The 18,858-nt window shown below is 47.1% G+C and overlaps 1 protein-coding gene across 3 annotated transcripts in view; it reads right to left on the bottom strand.

The window, feature by feature from the left end:
• Nucleotides 1–18,858, bottom strand: part of E2F8 (E2F transcription factor 8) — a 119,282-nt gene that overhangs the window by 23,988 nt on the left and 76,436 nt on the right. For all 3 annotated transcript variants that reach the window (XM_063946389.1, XM_063946390.1, XM_063946391.1), the window contains exons 4-6: nucleotides 18,246–18,402; nucleotides 7,577–7,867; nucleotides 5,527–5,688 (exon numbers count right to left, since the gene is read on the bottom strand). In XM_063946389.1, coding sequence (XP_063802459.1) covers nucleotides 5,527–5,688; nucleotides 7,577–7,867; nucleotides 18,246–18,402 — 610 coding nt within the window. The remainder of the gene's footprint in view (nucleotides 1–5,526; nucleotides 5,689–7,576; nucleotides 7,868–18,245; nucleotides 18,403–18,858) is intronic.

Raw genomic sequence — 18,858 nt, 5'->3', positions numbered from 1 at the left:
CTGTGGCAGGCCTGCCACAGAATGTGCAAGCTGAATTGTACTACAAATCCAGCGAGCAATCGTCTGCTTAGAAGCAGGAACACCCATCTTGTTGGGTGCATACAGGCTAAACAGCGAGTCAGATTTTCTGACTCCAGTCGTCCTGGAAACATATATTTTCAGGGCCCTGACAACGTCAAGTAACTTGGAGCCCTCCAAGTCCCTAGTAGCCGCAGGTACCACAATAGGTTGGTTCATGTGAAAAACAGAAAACACCTTAAGGAGAAATTGAGGATGAGTCCTCAATTCTGCCCTGTCAGAATGAAAAATTAAGTAAGGGCTTTTATATGATAAAGCCGCCCATTCTGACACACGCCTGGCTGAAGCCAGGGCTAATAGAATCTTCACCTTCCATGTGAAATATTTTAATTCCACAGTGGTGAGTGGATCAAACCAATGTGACTTTAGGAAACTCAAAACAACATTGAGATCCCAAGGTGCCACTGGGGGCACAAAAGGAGGCTGTATATGCAGTACCCCTTTTACAAACGTCTGAACTTCAGGCACTGAAGCCAGTTCTTTCTGGAAGAAATTCGACAGGGTCGAAATTTGAACCTTAATGGACCCTAATTTTAGGTCCATAGACAGTCCTGTTTTCAGGAAATGTAGGAAACGACCCAGTTGGAATTCCTCTGTAGGGACCTTCTTGGCCTCACACCACGCAACATATTTTTACCAAATGCGGTGAAAATGTTTTTCGGTTACATCCTTCCTGGCTTCGACCAGGGTAGGGATGACTTCATCTGGAATGCCCTTTCAGGATCCGGCGTTCAACTGCCATGCCGTCAAACGCAGCCGCGGTAAGTCTTGGAACAGACAAGGCCCCTGCTGGAGCAGGTCCTCTCTTAAAGGTAGAGGCCACGGTTCTTCCGTGAGCATCTCTTGAAGTTCCGGGTACCAAGTCCTTCTTGACCCATCCGGAACCACGAGTATCGTTCTTACTCATCTCCTTCTTATGATTCTCAGTACTTTTGGTATGAGATGCATAGGAGGGAACACATACCCTGACTGGTACACCCACAGTGTTACCAGAGCGTCCACCGCTATTGCCTGAGGGTCCCTTGACCTGGCGCAATATCTGCCTAGTTTTTTGTTCAGGCGGGACGCCATCATGTCCACCTTTGGTTTTTCCCAACGGTTTACAATCATGTGGAAGACTTCCCGCTGAAGTCCCCACTCTCCCGGGTGGAGGTTATGCCTGCTGAGGAAGTCTGCTTCCCAGTTTTCCACTCCCGGAATTAACACTGCTGAGAGTGTTATCACATGATTTTTCGCCCAGCGAAGAATCCTTGCAGTTTCTGCCATTTCCCTCCTGCTTCTTGTGCCGCCCTGTCTGTTTACGTGGGCGACTGCCGTGATGTTGTCCCACTGGATCAATACCGGCTGACCTTGAAGCAGAGGTCTTGCTAAGCTTAGAGCCTTGTAAATTGCCCTTAGCTCCAGTATAATTATGTGGAGAGAAGTCTCCAGACTTGATCACACTCCCTGGAAATTTTTTCCCTGTGTGACTGCTCCCCAGCCACTCAGGCTGGCATCCGTGGTCACCAGGACCCAGTCCTGAATGTCGAATCTGCGGCCCTTTCATAGATGAGCACTCTGCAGCCACCGCAGAAGAAAACACCCTTGTCCTTGGAGACAGGGTTATCCGCTGATGCATCTGAAGATGCGATCCGGACCATTTTCCCAGCAGATTCCACTGAAAGGTTCTTGCGTGAAATCTACCGAATGGGATCGCTTTGTAAGAAACCACCATTTTTCACAGGACCCTTGTGCAATGATGCACTGATACTTTTCCTGGTTTTAGGAGGTTCCTGACTAGCTCGGATAACTCCCTGGCCTTCTTCTCCGGGAGAAAACATCCTTTTCTGGACTGTGTCCAGAATCATTCCTAGGAACATTAGACGTGTCGTCGGAAAAAGCTGCGATTTTGGATTATTTAGAATCCACTCGTGCTGTCGTAGAACTACTTGAGATAGTGCTACTCCGACCGCCAACTGTTCTCTGGACCTTGCCCTTATCAGGAAAGCGTCCATATTTCTTTTAGGAAGAATCATCATTTCGGCCATTACCATGGTAAATGACCCGGGGTGCCGTGGACAATCCAAACGGCAGCGTCTGAACTGATAGTGACAGTTCTGTACCACGAACCTGAGATACCCTTGGTGAGAAGGGCAAAATTTGGACATGTAGGTAAGCGTCCCTGATATCCAGTGACACCATATCGTCCTGGTTCGCTATCACTGCTCTGAGTGACTCCATCTTGATTTGAACCCTTGTATGTAATTGTTCAAATCTTTTAGATCTCACCGAGCCGTTTGGCTTCAGTACCACAATATAGTGTGGAATAATACCCCTTCCCTTGTTGTAGGAGGGGTACTTTGATTATCACCTGCTGGGAATACAGCCTGTGAATTTTTTTCCAATACTGCCTCCCTGTCGGAGGGAGACGTTGGTAAAGCAGACTTCAGGAACTTGTGAGGGGAAGACGTCTCGAATTTCCAATGTACACCTGGGATACTACGTGTAGGATCCAGGAGTCCACTTGCGAGTGAGCCCACTGCGTGCTGAAACTCTTGAGATGACCCCCCACCGCACCTGAGTCCGCTTGTATGGCCCCAGCGTCATGCTGCGGACTTGGCAGAAGCTGTGGAGGACTTCTGTTCCTGGGAATGGGCTGCCTGCTGCAGTCTTCTTCCCTTTCCTCTAACCCTGGGCAGATATGACTGGCCTTTTGCCCGCCTGCCTTTATGGGTACGAAAGGACTGAGACTGAAAAGACTGTGTCCTTTTCTGCTGAGATGTGACTTGGGGTAACAAAAGTGGATTTTCCAGCTGTTGCCATGGCCACCAGGTCCGATGGACCGCCCCTTTATACGGCAATACTTCCATGTGCCGTCTGGAATCTGCATCACCTGACCACTGTCGTGTCTATAAACATCGTCTGGCAGATATGGACATCACATCTACTCTTGATGCCAGAATGCAAATATCCCTCTGCGCATCTCGCATATATAGAAATGCATCCTTAAAATGCTCTATAGTCAATAAAATATTGTTCCTGTCAAGGGTATCAATATTTTCAGTCAGGAAATCCGACCAAGCCCCCCCAGCGCTGCACATCCAGGCTGAGGCGATTGCTGGTCGTAGTATAACACCAGTATGTGTGTATATACTTTTTAGGATATTTTTCAGCTTCCTATCAGCTGGCTCCTTGAGGGCGGCCGTATCTGGAGATGGTAACGCCACTTGTTTTTATAAGCGTGTGAGCGCCTTATCCACCCTAAGGTGTGTTTCCCAACTCGCCCTCACTTCTGGCGGGAAAGGGTATACCTCCAATAATTTTCTATCGGAGGAAACCCACGTATCATCACACACTTTAATTTATCTGATTCAGGAAAAACTACAAGTAGATTATTCCCACCCTACATAATACCCTTATTTGTGGTACTTGTAGTATCAGAAATATGTAACACCTCCTTCATTGCCCTTAACATGTAACGTGTGGCCCTAAAGGAAAATACGTTTGTTTCTTCACCGTCGACACTGAAGTCAGTGTCCGTGTCTGTGTCGACCCACTGAGGTAAATGGGCGTTTTTACAAGCCCCTGACGGTGTCTGAGACGCCTGGACAGGTACTAATTTGTTTGCCGGCCGTCTCATGTCGTCAACCGACCTTGCATCGTGTTGACATTATCACGTAATTCCTAAATAAGCCATCCATTCCGGTGTCGACTCCCTAGAGAGTGACATCACCAATACAGGCAATTTGCTCCGCCTCCTCACCAACATCGTCCTCCTACATGTCGACACACACGTACCGACACACAGCACACACACAGGGAATGCTCTGATAGAGGACAGGACCCCACTAGCCCTTTGGGGAGACAGAGGGAGAGTTTGCCAGCACACACCAAAAACGCTATAATTATACAGGGACAACCCCTTATACAAGTGTTTTCCCTTATAGCATTTTCACATATGTAATCATATCGCCAAATAAGTGCCCCCCCTCTCTGTTTTAACCCTGTTTCTGTAGTGCAGTGCAGGGGAGAGCCTGGGAGCCTTCCTCACAGCAGAGCTGAGCAGGAAAATGGCGCCGTGTGCTGAGGAGAATAGGCCCCTCCCCCTAAAACGGCGGGCTCTTCTCCCGGAGTTTGTGAGATCTGGCAGGGGTTAAATACATCCATATAGCCTCAAGGGCTATATGTGATGTATTTTAGCCATAAAAAAGGTATAATACATTGCTGCCCAGGGCGCCCCCCCCAGCGCCCTGCACCCTCAGTGACCGCTGGTATGAAGTGTGCTGACAACAATGGCGCACAGCTGCAGTGCTGTGCGCTACCTTATGAAGACTGAAAGTCTTCTGCCGCCTGTTTCTGGACCTCTTCAACTTCGGCATCTGCAAGGGGGGTCGGCGGCACGGCTCCGGGACGAACCCCAGGGTGAGACCTGTGTTCCGACTCCCTCTGGAGCTAATGGTGTCCAGTAGCCTAAGAAGCAAATCCATCCTGCACGCAGGTGAGTTTACTTCTCTCCCCTAAGTCCCTCGTAGCAGTGAGCCTGTTGCCAGCAGGACTCACTGAAAATAAAAAACCTAACTTAAACTTTTATTCTAAGCAGCTCAGGAGAGCCACCTAGATTGCACCCTTCTCGGCCGGGCACAAAAATCTAACTGAGGCTTGGAGGAGGGTCATGGGGGGAGGAGCCAGTGCACACCACCTGATCCTAAAGCTTTTATTATTGTGCCCTGTCTCCTGCGGAGCCGCTAAACCCCATGGTCCTGACGGAGTCCCCAGCATCCACTTAGGACGTTAGAGAAATATATATATATATATATATATATCTCTCTATATATATATCTCTCTCTCTATATATATATATATATATCTCTATCTCTATCTCTATATATATATATATCTCTATCTCTATCTCTATCTCTATATATATATATATATATATATATATATATATATATATATATATCTCTATCTATCCATACATACATACAAGAACACAACATCACGTATGGGAGACACCCTCCTGCCACCCTGTACAGCACACACTGGGGACAGGAAGACAACGTAGAGATATATCTCTATATAACATATATACATACATACATACATACATACATACATACATACATACATACATACAAGAACACAACATCACGTATGGGAGACACCCTCCTGCCACCCTGTACAGCACACACTGGGGACAGAAAGACGACCGTAGAGATATACCTCTATATAACATACACACATACAGAATGTGGTACAAATGATGGGACATTTCGCAGAACTCAGACTTGCCAATTATACAATGTCACTACGCCCGCCCATTCTGTGGCACACAGCACGTATATATTGTATTATATATTGCAGTTTGTTTTAGGCATTTGCTGAATGTGTTGTTGAAAGTTCAGCAATAAACAGATTTTTATTAACAAATAAAGTAAGAATACATCTGTTTCACAGCCAATCACTTACTTTTAAATTTGCTTTTATCTAAATCATCGACTTGATCCTCGCCGATGAGAATCCTGGCCGCAGTGTCCAGGCTGACGACCTGCGGCGTGGACACCAGGAAGAGCATAACGAATCTCTGGCTCATCACTCGTAGCGACTTCTCCTTCCTGCTGTTCACAGAGGCTGCGTACAAATAACAAACATTGGGGGTCATTCCGAGTTGATCGCTCACTAGCAGTTTTTAGCAGCTGTGCAAACGCTATGCCGCCTCCCACTGGGAGTGTATTTTAGTTTTGCAGAAGTGCGAACGAAAGGATCGCAGAATGGCTACAAAGTTTTTTTTGTGCAGTTTTAGAGCAGCTCAAAACCTACTCAGCGCTTGCGATCACTTCAGACTATTTAGTTCCTGTTTTGACGTCACGAACACGCCCTGCGTTCGCCCTGGCACACCTGCGTTTTTCCGAACACTCCCTGAAAACGGTCAGTTGACACCCAGAAACGCCCTCTTCATATCAATCACTCTACGGCCAGCAGTGCGACTGAAAAGCTTCGCTAGACCCTGTGTGAAACTACATTGTTTGCTGTAATAGTACGCCGCACGTGCTCATTGCGCAGAAGTGCCTATTTTTTGCCTTATCGCTGCACAGTGAACGAATGCAGCTAGCGATCAACTCGGACTGACCCCCATGCTCAACAGGGAAGTGCAGTATCACTGGTTACTGTTCATACCGATCGCTGCTTCTGATTCGCTGCAGCTAAGAGCGGAGGTAAGTAGATGGAGATTGCAAGCCGCCTTCTAAAGCTGCTTTGTGGAACAGTGCAGTCCCAGCAGACATGCAGAATGCTAGAACTGGGCCCGTCGATCATATTTTAATTAAAGGGGTAGGCAGCACCTGGCAATCTAGATTGGACAACACAAGTATAATGCATGTCAGTTATCCTATCTGTGAATCAAGCCATGTTGATGTCTATAGGATATTACACCCCTTTTATACGGCATTTCAATTCTTTTTTTTTTTTTAAATCTGTTTTTGTTGAAAACAACACAGACATAAATCGATATACAAGCACAAGAAAACCAAGTATCGAACACATAGAAAACGGCTGCCCACAGCAGTGTACTATAGTATGAGCAAAATCAAAGCAAAGTGTCCAATATGGCAAAAGTCTGCGTTAATATGTTTTAAAATAGGAAAAGTTAGAGAGAAACAGAAAAAGAGGGAAGGAAGAGGGAGAAAGAAAGAAAATGTGACCGAGCCGAGAATGCAGACAATCTAAGCGAGAAAATAAAAGAAGAAAACAGACACATACAAATATGCAACCTAGGAACAGATTGGCCGCCACATAATTTCAGGGAAGAGATATAGGTTTTGTAGGACTCGGAGGATTTATATTCTATCCAAGGCAGCCACACGGTTGTAAACTCGGACCGTCTGTACCCAGAGCTCAGTAAAATATCTTCCATATTCGTATAATAATCTAGTCTAGAAAACCAGGCGTACCGAGTAGGGGGATTAGAGGACTTCCACAAAGTGGGAATTACTGCACGGGCGGCGTTGCCTAGGTGTCTCAACAATGATGTCTTATAAGTGGATAGAGGGGTAGAGGAATGGTTCAATAACCAAAAGGCGGGGTCGGATGGCACAGGGGTGTGTAGGATAGTACCCGAGATGGAGACTACATCATCCCAAAAAATTTTAATAAGGGGACAAGTCCACCAAATGTGTAACAAAGAACCTAGGTCCTTATGGCACCTCCAACATGAGGGGGAGATAGTTGGAGAAATAGCATGTAGAAGAGAAGGGTGTCTGTACCATCTCATCAGTATCTTATATTGCGTTTCTCTTACTTGTATATAAATGGAGCTTCCATGAGCCTTAAGAAATATAGATTCCCATTCCCTATATCTGAAAGTGTAAGGTTCAGATCTCTCTCCCATTTCTGAGTGAAAGGGCATTTCAAGTCTTAATCACAGCAGATAGGAAGAAGGAGGAGCAACGGCTGAGGGACAGACTAGCAGGTACGCTGTGCAATTTGCAGCAAATTCCTTTACATGTCAGTGTAACATTACCGGCTCTAAACTCCAGCCCAGGAAGCTCCACAAAGCTGATCTCAACTGGTTTCATCAGAGATCTTGCACCGAGCGCATCCTCTAAGGAATCCATCTCTTCCTGCTCACGCTTCTTCAGGTGCAGAATCTGTTCTGCGTATCTGCTCTCCTCACCGACTTGTCTCAGTGCATCAAAGGTTTTGCTGAGGTTATGGCGGCCATGCCAGATGTACTTGTTCTTGGCGAGGCGGCTGACCATATGCAGGCTCTCCAGTACATTAACAATGTCGTATATTCGTCTGCGTTCCACATCTACGGACAACAAACAAGTCAGCGATGACACTATGACGTTACGAAGTGATAAAATAGGTTACACAGTAACGGGTACAGTGGGTTCCTCCGCAGTGAGCGCGGTCTCTGGCGCGATCTCTCCTGCAGCCGTGGAAGGCCAGAGAGGGACAGAACTTGGAATCCAATTACCCGGGATGAATTTACGGGTGTAAGGGTGGTTGTATGCCTCACTTATGGTACTGCAGACTCGCAGAGTTTTGTTTGCAGCCTAATAGGGCTGAAAGCAAATATGTGCGAGTCGGACACTCAAAGGGCCGCGAGTTCAGAGGTCATTGCTGGCGTTTACACACCGATATAATGGCAACTCGCACCTTTTGCAGGGTATAGGATTGCTTACTTAATGAAGATAAGTATGTAACAAATTTACTTTTATTTCATGTAAATAAAGTGTTTAAAAATAATTATGTTGTCATATTACTTAGCACACATTCTCTGCAGGGGGGGGGGGGGGGGGAATACCTACTTAGCATACAGGGGCAGATTTCTTAAGCCAGGAGAAGTGATAAAGTGGAAGGCAACGCCCCAGCCAATCAGCTCCTAACTGTCATTTTTCAAACCCAGGGGCAGATTTATTAAGCTCGGTGAAGTGATACAGTGGAAGGTGATAAAGGACCAGCCAATCAGATCCTGCAATGTCACAGGCTGGGTTTGAAAAATGTCAGTTAGGAGCTGACTGGCTGGTCCTTTATCACTTCTCCAGTCTTAATAAATCTGCCCCGCAGTCACTGCAGAGGGACTTATTAATCTCAATTGCATAATGTGTTAGAGACGCCTAAACAATTTAAAAAACAAAAAAATCTCTATGCTGTGGGACGCCCCATTATTTAATATTCTTTACTAGATCGCATTTATCTAAGCCAGTGGTTCCTACACTCGAGTCACGGCACCCTTCGAGAAATTCAGAAGAAAATATTAAAATTAAATAAATCGCGCTTTACCTGTCATCCCTAGGTTCAGTTATGGGCTGTGCTTCTGTTTGTCACATATTTTATGATTGGAAGCCACAAGCACTGAACTTGCCTATTACATTGACCATAAATAAATTTGAGATGGTCCAGGACCACCAACCCTGCACGTACCCAGAGGCACCCCGGGATACCACGCCAAGCAGTTTGGGAACCACTGACCTAAGTCAAATGCAATCGCACAGAAACATGGAAGAGCAGCGCCACCTAGCTGATGCAGTGTGAACAGCATCCTACACATTCCATCTTCACTTGTGTGGAATTTCTCACTACCTGAGTGTGTGCAAACACTAACGTCAGTGCATCCTCACTGAAAAAAACAGTTTTAGGGGTATATGCAATTCACGGCGAATCGCGGCAAATTATCGCCGTTTTTTAATTCAACACAATTCGACAGGTGAATTCCGGCAGGTGGCTGCCGGAATTCACCATATTCAATGAAAAACGGATTCGACAGTCCCGCGGGCGAAAATCGGCCGATTTGCCGAATTTTGCCGCGATTTAAAAAAACGGGGAAAAACCCGATAAAAAAATGGCGTGGGGTCCCCCCTCCAAAGCATAACCAGTCTCGGGCTCTTCGAGCTGGTCCTGGTTCTAAAAATGCGGGGAAAAATTGGGCAGGGATCCCCCGTATTTTTAAAACCAGCACCGGGCTCTGCGCCTGGTGCAAAAAATACGGGGGACAAAACGAGTAGGGGTCCCCCGTATTTTTCACACCAGCATCGGGCTCTACTAGCTGGACAGATAATGCCACAGCCGGGGGTCACTTTTATACAGTGCCCTGCGGCCGTGGCATTAAATATCCAACTAGTCACCCCTGGCCGGGGTACCCTGGGGGAGTGGGGACCCCTTCAATCAAGGGGTCCCCCCCCCCCTCCAGCCACCCAAGGGCCAGGAGTGAAGCCCGAGGCTGTCCCCCCCATCCAAAGGCTGCGGATGGGAGGCTGATAGCCTTGAGTAAAATGACAAGAATATTGTTTTTTCCAGCAGTACTACAAGTCCCAGCAAGCCTCCCCCGCAAGCTGGTACTTGGCGAACCACAAGTACCAGCATGCGGGAGAAAACCGGGCCCGCTGGTACCTGTAGTTCTACTGGAAAAAAAATACCCAAATAAAAACAGGACACACACACCGTGACAAGTAAAACTTTATTACACACTGCCGACACACACATACTTACCTATGTTGACACGCCGACTGCCACGGTCTCCGACGATCCGAGGGTACCTGTGAAAACAATTATACTCACCTTCCAGCGTCCAGAGGTACATCCACGTCCAGAGATAATACACGAACTGGTTAAAAAAAAAAAAAAAAAAAAACGATCACCCGTTCCATGCTGGACTGAAAGGGGTCCCATGCTTTCACATGAGACCCCTTTCCACGAATGCCGGGACATCACGTGACTCCTGTCATTGAAGTCCCTTCAGCCAATCAGGAAGCGCTACTTCCGTGGCGCTCACCTGATTGGCTGTGCGCTGTCTGAGCTGTCAGACAGCGCATCGCAAAGCCGCTCCATTAGTTTCAATGGTGGGAACTTTGCCGTCAGCGGTGGGGTTACCCGCGGTCAGCCGCTGACCGGCGGGTGACCTCACCGCTAGCCGCTAAGTTCCCACCATTGAATATAATGGACAGAGCTGTGCGATGCGCTGTCTGAGTTCAGACAGCGCACAGCCAATCAGGTGAGCGCAACGAAGTTGCGCTTCCTGATTGGCTTTAGAGACCTTTGTGTGACAGCTGTCACTGACAGGTCTCATTCGTGGAAAGGGGTCTCATGTGTCAGCATGGGACCCCTTTTAGTCCGGTGGTCCGGGTGTTCGTTTTCTTTTTTTGCCAAGTACGTGGATGTATCTCTGGACCCTGGCTGAGGTGAGTATATTGATCTTTTCTTTTCAGGTATCCGTGGATTCTACATGGAGAAGAGGACCGATGTCGGCGTGTGAACATAGGTAAGTATGTGTGTGTCGGCAGTGTGTAATAAAGTTTTACTGTCACGGTGTCTGTGTACTGTTTTTATTTGGGTATTTTTTTTCCAGTAGAACTACAGGTACCAGCGGGCCCGTTTTTCTCCCGCATGCTGGTACTTGTGGTTCTCCAAGTACCAGCTTGCGGGAGAGGCTTGCTGGGACTTGTAGTTCTTCTGGAAAAAACAATATTCTGTCATTTTACTCAAGGCTATCAGCCTCCCATCCGCAGCCCTTGGATGGGGGGGGGGGGGGGGGGGGGGGGGGACAGCCTCGGGCTTCACCCCTGGCCCTTGGGTGGCTGGGGACCCCTTGATTGCAGGGGTCCCCACTCCCCCAGGGTACCCCGGCCAGGGGTGACTAGTTGGATATATAATGCCACGGCCGCAGGGCACTGTATAAAAGTGACCCCCGGCTGTGGCATTATCTGTCCAGCTAGTGGAGCCCGATGCTGGTGTGAAAAATACGGGGGATCCCTGCTCGTTTTGTCCCCCGTATTTTTTGCACCAGCACCAGAGCCCGGTGCTGGTTTTAAAAATACGGGGGATCCCTGCCCAATTTCCCCCCGCATTTTTAGAACCAGGACCAGCTCGAAGAGCCCGAGGCTGGTTATGCTTTGGAGGGGGGACCCCACGCCATTTTTTTTTTTTATTATTTTACCGTTCCAGCAATAAACAAAAAAATAAAAATAAAATAATATTTTTAAAAAATAAGATTTTACTTACCGATAAATCTATTTCTCGTAGTCCATAGTGGATGCTGGGGACTCCGTCAGGACCATGGGGAATAGCGGCTCCGCAGGAGACAGGGCACAAAAGTAAAAGCTTTAGGATCAGGTGGTGTGCACTGGCTCCTCCCCCTATGACCCTCCTCCAAGCCTCAGTTAGGATACTGTGCCCGGACGAGCGTACACAATAAGGAAGGATTTTGAATCCCGGGTAAGACTCATACCAGCCACACCAATCACACTGTACAACCTGTGATCTGAACCCAGTTAACAGCATGATAACAGCGGAGCCTCTGAAAAGATGGCTCACAACAATAATAACCCGATTTTTGTACCAATAACTATGTACAAGTATTGCAGACAATCCGCACTTGGGATGGGCGCCCAGCATCCACTACGGACTACGAGAAATAGAATTATCGGTAAGTAAAATCTTATTTTCTCTAACGTCCTAGTGGATGCTGGGGACTCCGTCAGGACCATGGGGATTATACCAAAGCACCCAAACGGGCGGGAGAGTGCGGATGACTCTGCAGCACCGAATGAGAGAACTCCAGGTCCTCTTTAGCCAGGGTATCAAATTTGTAGAATTTTACAAACGTGTTCTCCCCCCGACCACGTAGCTGCTCGGCAGAGTTGTAATGCCGAGACCCCTCGGGCAGCCGCCCAGGATGAGCCCACCTTCCTTGTGGAATGGGCATTTACATATTTTGGCTGTGGCAGGCCTGCCACAGAATGTGCAAGCTGAATTGTACTACACATCCAACTAGCAATCGTCTGCTTAGAAGCAAGAGCACCCAGTTTGTTGGGTGCATACAGGATAACAGCAAGTCAGTTTTCCTGACTCCAGCCGTCCTGGAAACCGATATTTTCCGGGCCCTGACAACATCTAGCAACTTGGAGTCCTCCAAGTCCCTAGTAGCCGCAGGTACCACAATAAGCTGGTTCAGGTGAAACGCTGACCCCACCTTAGGGAGAAACTGGGGACGAGTCCGCAGCTCTGCCCTGTCCGAATGGACAATCAGATATGGGCTTTTGTGAGACAAAGCCGCCAATTCTGACACTCGCCTGGCCGAGGCCAGGGCCAACATCATGGTCACTTTCCATGTGAGATATTTCAAATCCACAGATTTGAGCGGTTTAAACCAATGTGATTTGAGGAATCCCAGCACTACGTTGAGATCCCACAGTGCCACTAAAGGCACAAAAGGGGGTTGTATATGCAGTACTCCCTTGACAAACTTCTGGACTTCAGGAACTGAAGCCAATTCTTTCTGGAAGAAAATCGACAGGGCCGAAATTTGAACCTTAATGGACCCCAATCTGAGGCCCATAGACACTCCTGTTTGCAGGAAATGCAGGAATCGACCGAGTTGAAATTTCTTCGTGGAGCTTTCCTGGCCTCACACCACGCAACATATTTTCGCCACATGTGGTGATAATGTTGTGCGGTCACGTCCTTCCTGGCTTTGACCAGGGTAGGAATGACCTCTTCCGGAATGCCTTTTTCCCTTAGGATCCGGCGTTCAACCGCCATGCCGTCAAACGCAGCCGCGGTAAGTCTTGGAACAGACATGGTACGTGTTGAAGCAAATCCCTTCTTAGCGGCAGAGGTCATGAGTCCTCTGAGTATCTCTTGAAGTTCTGGGTACCAAGTCCTTCTTGGCCAATCCGGAGCCACGAGTATAGTTCTTACTCCTCTACGTCTTATAATTCTCAATACCTTGGGTATGAGAAGCAGAGGAGGAAACACATACACCGACTGGTACGCCCACGGTGTTACCAGAACGTCCACAGCTATTGCCTGAAAGTCTCTTGACCTGGCGCAATACCTGTCCAGTTTTTTGTTCAGGCGGGACGCCATCATGTACACCTTTGGTCTTTCCCAACGGTTCACAATCATGTGGAAAACTTCCCGATGAAGTCCCCACTCTCCCGGGTGGAGGTCGTGCCTGCTGAGGAAGTCTGCTTCCCAGTTGTCCACTCCCGGAATGAACACTGCTGACAGTGCTATCACATGATTTTCCGCCCAGCGAAAAATCCTTGCAGTTTTTGCCATTGCCCTCCTGCTTCTTGTGCCGCCCTGTCTGTTTACGTGGGCGACTGCCGTGATGTTGTCCCACTGGATCAATACCGGCTGACCTTGAAGCAGAGGTCTTGCTAAGCTTAGAGCATTATAAATTGCCCTTAGCTCCAGTATATTTATGTGGAGAAAAGTCTCCAGACTTGATCACACTCCCTGGAAATTTTTTCCCTGTGTGACTGCTCCCCAGCCTCTCAGGCTGGCCTCCGTGGTCACCAGCATCCAAACCTGAATGCCGAATCTGCGGCCCTCTAGAAGATGAGCACTCTGTAACCACCACAGGAGAGACACCCTTGTCCTTGGAGATAGGGTTATCCGCTGATGCATCTGAAGATGCGATCCGGACCATTTGTCCAGCAGATCCCACTGAAAAGTTCTTGCGTGGAATCTGCCGAATGGAATCGCTTCGTAATAAGCCACCATTTTTCCCAGGACTCTTGTGCAATGATGCACTGACACTTTTCCTGGTTTTAGGAGGTTCCTGACTAGCTCGGATAACTCCCTGGCTTTCTCCTCCGGGAGAAACACCTTTTTCTGGACTGTGTCCAGAATCATCCCTAGGAACAGCAGACGTGTCGTCGGAAACAACTGCGGTTTTGGAATATTTAGAATCCACCCGTGCTATCGTAGAACTACTTGAGATAGTGCTACTCCGACCTCCAACTGTTCTCTGGACCTTGCTCTTGCTCTTATCAGGAGGTCGTCCATTTTCTTCGAAGAAGAATCATCATTTCGGGCATTACCTTGGTAAAGACCCGGAGTGCCGTGGACAATCCAAACGGCAGCGTCTGAAACTGATAGTGACAGTTCTGTACCACGAACCTGAGATACCCTTGGTGAGAAGGGCAAATTGGGACATGGAGGCAAGCATCCCTGATGTCCCGGGACACCATATAGTCCCCTTCTACCTGGTTCGCTATCACTGCTCTGAGTGACTCCATCTTGATTTGAACCTTTGTAAGTGTTCAAATATTTCAGATTTAGAATAGGTCTCACCGAGCCTTCTGGTTTCAGTACCACAATATAGTGTGGAATAATACCCCTTTCCTTGTTGTAGGAGGGGTACTTTGATTATCACCTGCTGGGAATACAGCTTGTGAATTGTTTCCAATACTGCCTCCCTGTCGGAGGGAGACGTTGGTAAAGCAGACTTCAGGAACCTGCGAGGGGAAACGTCTCGACTTTCCAATCTGTACCCCTGGGATACTACTTGTAGGATCCAGGGGTCCTGTACGGCTCCAGCGTCATGCTGAGAACTTGGCAGAAGCGGTGGAAGGCTTCTGTTCCTGGGAATGGGCTGCCTGCTGCAGTCTTCTTCCCTTTCCTCTATCCCTGGGCAGATATGCTTATGGGGACGAAAGGACTGAGGCTGAAAAGACGGTGTCTTTTTCTGCATAGATGTGACTTAGGGTAAAAACGGTGGATTTCCCAGCAGTTGCCGTGGCCACCAGGTCCGATGGACCGACCCCAAATAACTCCTCCCCTTTATACGGCAATACATCTTTGTGCCGTTTGGAATCTGCATCACCTGACCACTGTCGTGTCCATAAACATCTTTTGGCAGATATGGACATCGCACTTACTCTTTATGCCAGAGTGCAAATATCCCTCTGTGCATCTCGCATATATAGAAATGCATTCTTTAAATGCTCTATAGTCAATAAAATACTGTCCCTGTCCAGGGTATCAATATTTTCAGTCAGGGAATCCGACCAAGCCACCCCCGCGCTGCACATCCAGGCTGAGGCGATCGCTGGTCGCAGTATAACACCAGTATGTGTGTATATACTTTTTAGGATATTTTCCAGCCTCCTATCAGCTGGCTCCTTGAGGGCGGCCGTATCTGGAGACGGTACCGCCACTTGTTTTGATAAGCGTGTGAGTGCCTTATCCACCCTAAGGGGTGTTTCCCAACGCGCCCTAACTTCTGGCGGGAAAGGGTATACCGCCAATAATTTTCTATCGGGGGAACCCCGCGCCTCATCACACACTTCATTTAATTTATCTGATTCAGGAAAAACTATAGGTAGTTTTTCCACACTCCACATAATACCCTTTTTTGTGGTACTTGTAGTATCAGAAATATGTAACACCTCCTTCATTGCCCTTAACAATTAACGTGTGGCCCTAAAGGAAAATACGTTTGTTTCTTCACCGTCGACACTGGAGTCAGTGTCCGTGTCTGTGTCGACCGACTGAGGTAAAATGGGCATTATAACGTCCCTGACGGTGTTTTAGACGCCTGGACAGATACTAATATGTTTGCCGGCCGTCTCATGTCGTCAACCGACTTGCAGCGTGTTGACATTATCACGTAATTCCTTAAATAAGCCATCTATTCCGGTGTCGACTCCCTAGAGAGTGACATCACCATTACAGGCAATTTGCTCCGCCTCCCAACATCGTCCTCATACATGTCGACACACACGTACCGACACACAGCACACACACAGGGAATGCTCTGATAGAGGACAGGACCCACTAGCCCTTTGGGGAGACAGAGGGAGAGTTTGCCAGCACACACCAAAAACGCTATAATTATACAGGGACAACCTTTATATAAGTGCTTTTCCCTTATAGCATTTTAATATATGTAGTCATATCGCCAAATCAGTGCCCCCCCTCTCTGTTTTAACCCTGTTTCTGTAGTGCAGTGCAGGGGAGAGCCTGGGAGCCTTCCCACCAGCATTTCTGTGAGGGAAAATGGCGCTGTGTGCTGAGGAGAATAGGCCCCGCCCCCTTTTCGGCGGGCTTCTTCTCCCGTTTTTCTGAGACCTGGCAGGGGTTAAATACATCCATATAGCCCCCAGGGGCTATATGTGATGTATTTTTAGCCAGAATAAGGTACTATCATTGCTGCCCAGGGCGCCCCCCCCAGCACCCTCAGTGACCGCTGTTATGAAGTGTGCTGACAACAATGGCGCACAGTTGCAGTGCTGTGCGCTACCTTATGAAGACTGAAAAGTCTTCTGCCGCCGGTTTCTGGACCTCTTCATTTTTCGGCATCTGCAAGGGGGTCGGCGGCGCGGCTCCGGGACGAACCCCAGGGTGAGACCTGTGTTCCGACTCCCTCTGGAGCTAATGGTGCCCAGTAGCCTAAGAAGCCAATCCATCCTGCACGCAGGTGAGTTCACTTCTCTCCCCTAAGTCCCTCGATGCAGTGAGCCTGTTGCCAGCAGGACTCACTGAAAATAAAAAACCTAACAAAACTTTTACTCTAAGCAGCTCTTTAGGAGAGCCACCTAGATTGCACCCTTCTCGGCAGGGCACAAAAATCTAACTAACGGAGGCTTGGAGGAGGGTCATAGGGGGAGGAGCCAGTGCACACCACCTGATCCTAAAGCTTTTACTTTTGTGCCCTGTCTCCTGCGGAGCCGCTATTCCCCATGGTCCTGACGGAGTCCCCAGCATCCACTAGGACGTTAGAGAAATATATAAATACTTGTGCCTCCAAAAAAAAAAAAAAAAAGTACCTAATCCCTTCTAATATAAATAGATATGCTATTCCCAAAAAAAAAAAAAAAACACAAAAAAAACATGTTTAAATTTTTTTTTATTGTTTTCACCCTCCAAAGTGTGGCGGATTGAAAATGACGAATTTACTGTCTAAAAGCACTGCTGTCGAATTTCCAAACTTGAATTGAATATGCTTTTGTCAAATTGCAGCACTTGTATCATTGCAGAAAAGTCGAATTTGCAAAAAGTCGAATTTTGAAAGTCCGTTTTTTTGACGGAAAGCACTGAATTGCATTGACGAATTTTTTTTTTTGGCGAAAATGACCCGAAATTCGACAATTTCGGGAATTCGACCGCAATTGCATATACCCCTTAGTCACAATCCTCCATGAGGGCGGAAACTTATACCTACTGGTTCATAAGTAATTCCGCAAAACAGACACCATCACTTTCATTTCCTAAAGAGAGAAATTACTGACTACATGGGACTAAACATGGAATTAGTGTGATCTTGGATAACAGAATTATTTTTGTTAACATAATCTGTGCACCAGGTTTTCTAAAGGGTTTCCAATACAGCATGTATAAAATAAATAGAAATACACAGTATATATAAATTGTGGGTGAACGTATGAGACATTGTCTATTAATTGTGACATGTATAATAGGGTCTTGGATGAATAAGCCTAACTCTTGAATCACTGCACATGTCTTACTCTCCTTTGCTTAACATACTCGGTTCAGTCACCCCAATCTTTTGATGTTTTCTATTTCTTTTTCTTCTTCTGGTTACATACCTATCCATTATTATGTTTTCTTAAACCAAAATGTTAATGTGGACTATAACTGTACAGAACATGCGATTATCGATCTGTATACGCTCATGTTGTCATACCATTCTGCCATTGATTGATACCCAGATATATTTACAACTTGTTATAAGTCTATATTGTTACAATAAAAACAGATTATACAAAAAAAATTGTGACATGTATGTTATATAAATGCAATTGCTTCACTTTTGTTCTCTCCACTTTTATTCTTCTCTTTAGGTTACTTAGCGTAAGTTTTGTTTTAGGTTTGTAAAGCCAGAAAACTTTCAATAAAGGATAATAAATTATAAAGACAGTATATATAATACTCACGCAGCTCCCCGGCCACTTCATCTAAGCATATACTGTTGTTAAGGGTTGAAATTGGGTAATCCGGGTAACGTGCTAGAAATTTATGGCACAACAATCCTAAACTCTTTTCCTTGCGACTTGGGAGAGTTTTTTCAAGCTCGTCGCCTGAAAATTGTTCCTGTAAAAGGGAAGTAATGGAAAAGTGGTTATAGGTTTTGTGTAAACCGCGCTAAATAAATGTAGATTGCGGCGTAATCTTCCGCCTTGTGACAGGTACATAACTGCCTTGGATTTCCTAACCACCAGACTTCCCTCTATGGGGGGAGGAAGACAACAGCAGGGGTGTTTGCCAACACACTTCACACAAAGGAATCAAGCAGAGTGCAGGAAAAGGACATACGGACAATAGTTACCCGCACACAGGCCACTCAGTGAGAGGGCTGTCACACCAACAAGTGGCTGACGTGGTGGCTACCCATGCAGATCGGTGGCCTGAGTAAATACTGAACACAAAGTGTTGCCCAGCAGCTGTACAAACCACTCTCAGGCTGGTGTCACACAAGCACTGACAACCTGCATGCGTTTCCAGCTGGTAACACGTGGAATTCATGGGTGCACAGTTGCAGCTCTGGGG

The sequence above is a fragment of the Pseudophryne corroboree genome, chromosome 11 (genome assembly GCF_028390025.1).
Source record: "Pseudophryne corroboree isolate aPseCor3 chromosome 11, aPseCor3.hap2, whole genome shotgun sequence".
In the NCBI taxonomy this organism is placed as follows: domain Eukaryota; kingdom Metazoa; phylum Chordata; class Amphibia; order Anura; family Myobatrachidae; genus Pseudophryne; species Pseudophryne corroboree.
This window is presented reverse-complemented; position numbering and strand designations above follow the sequence as displayed.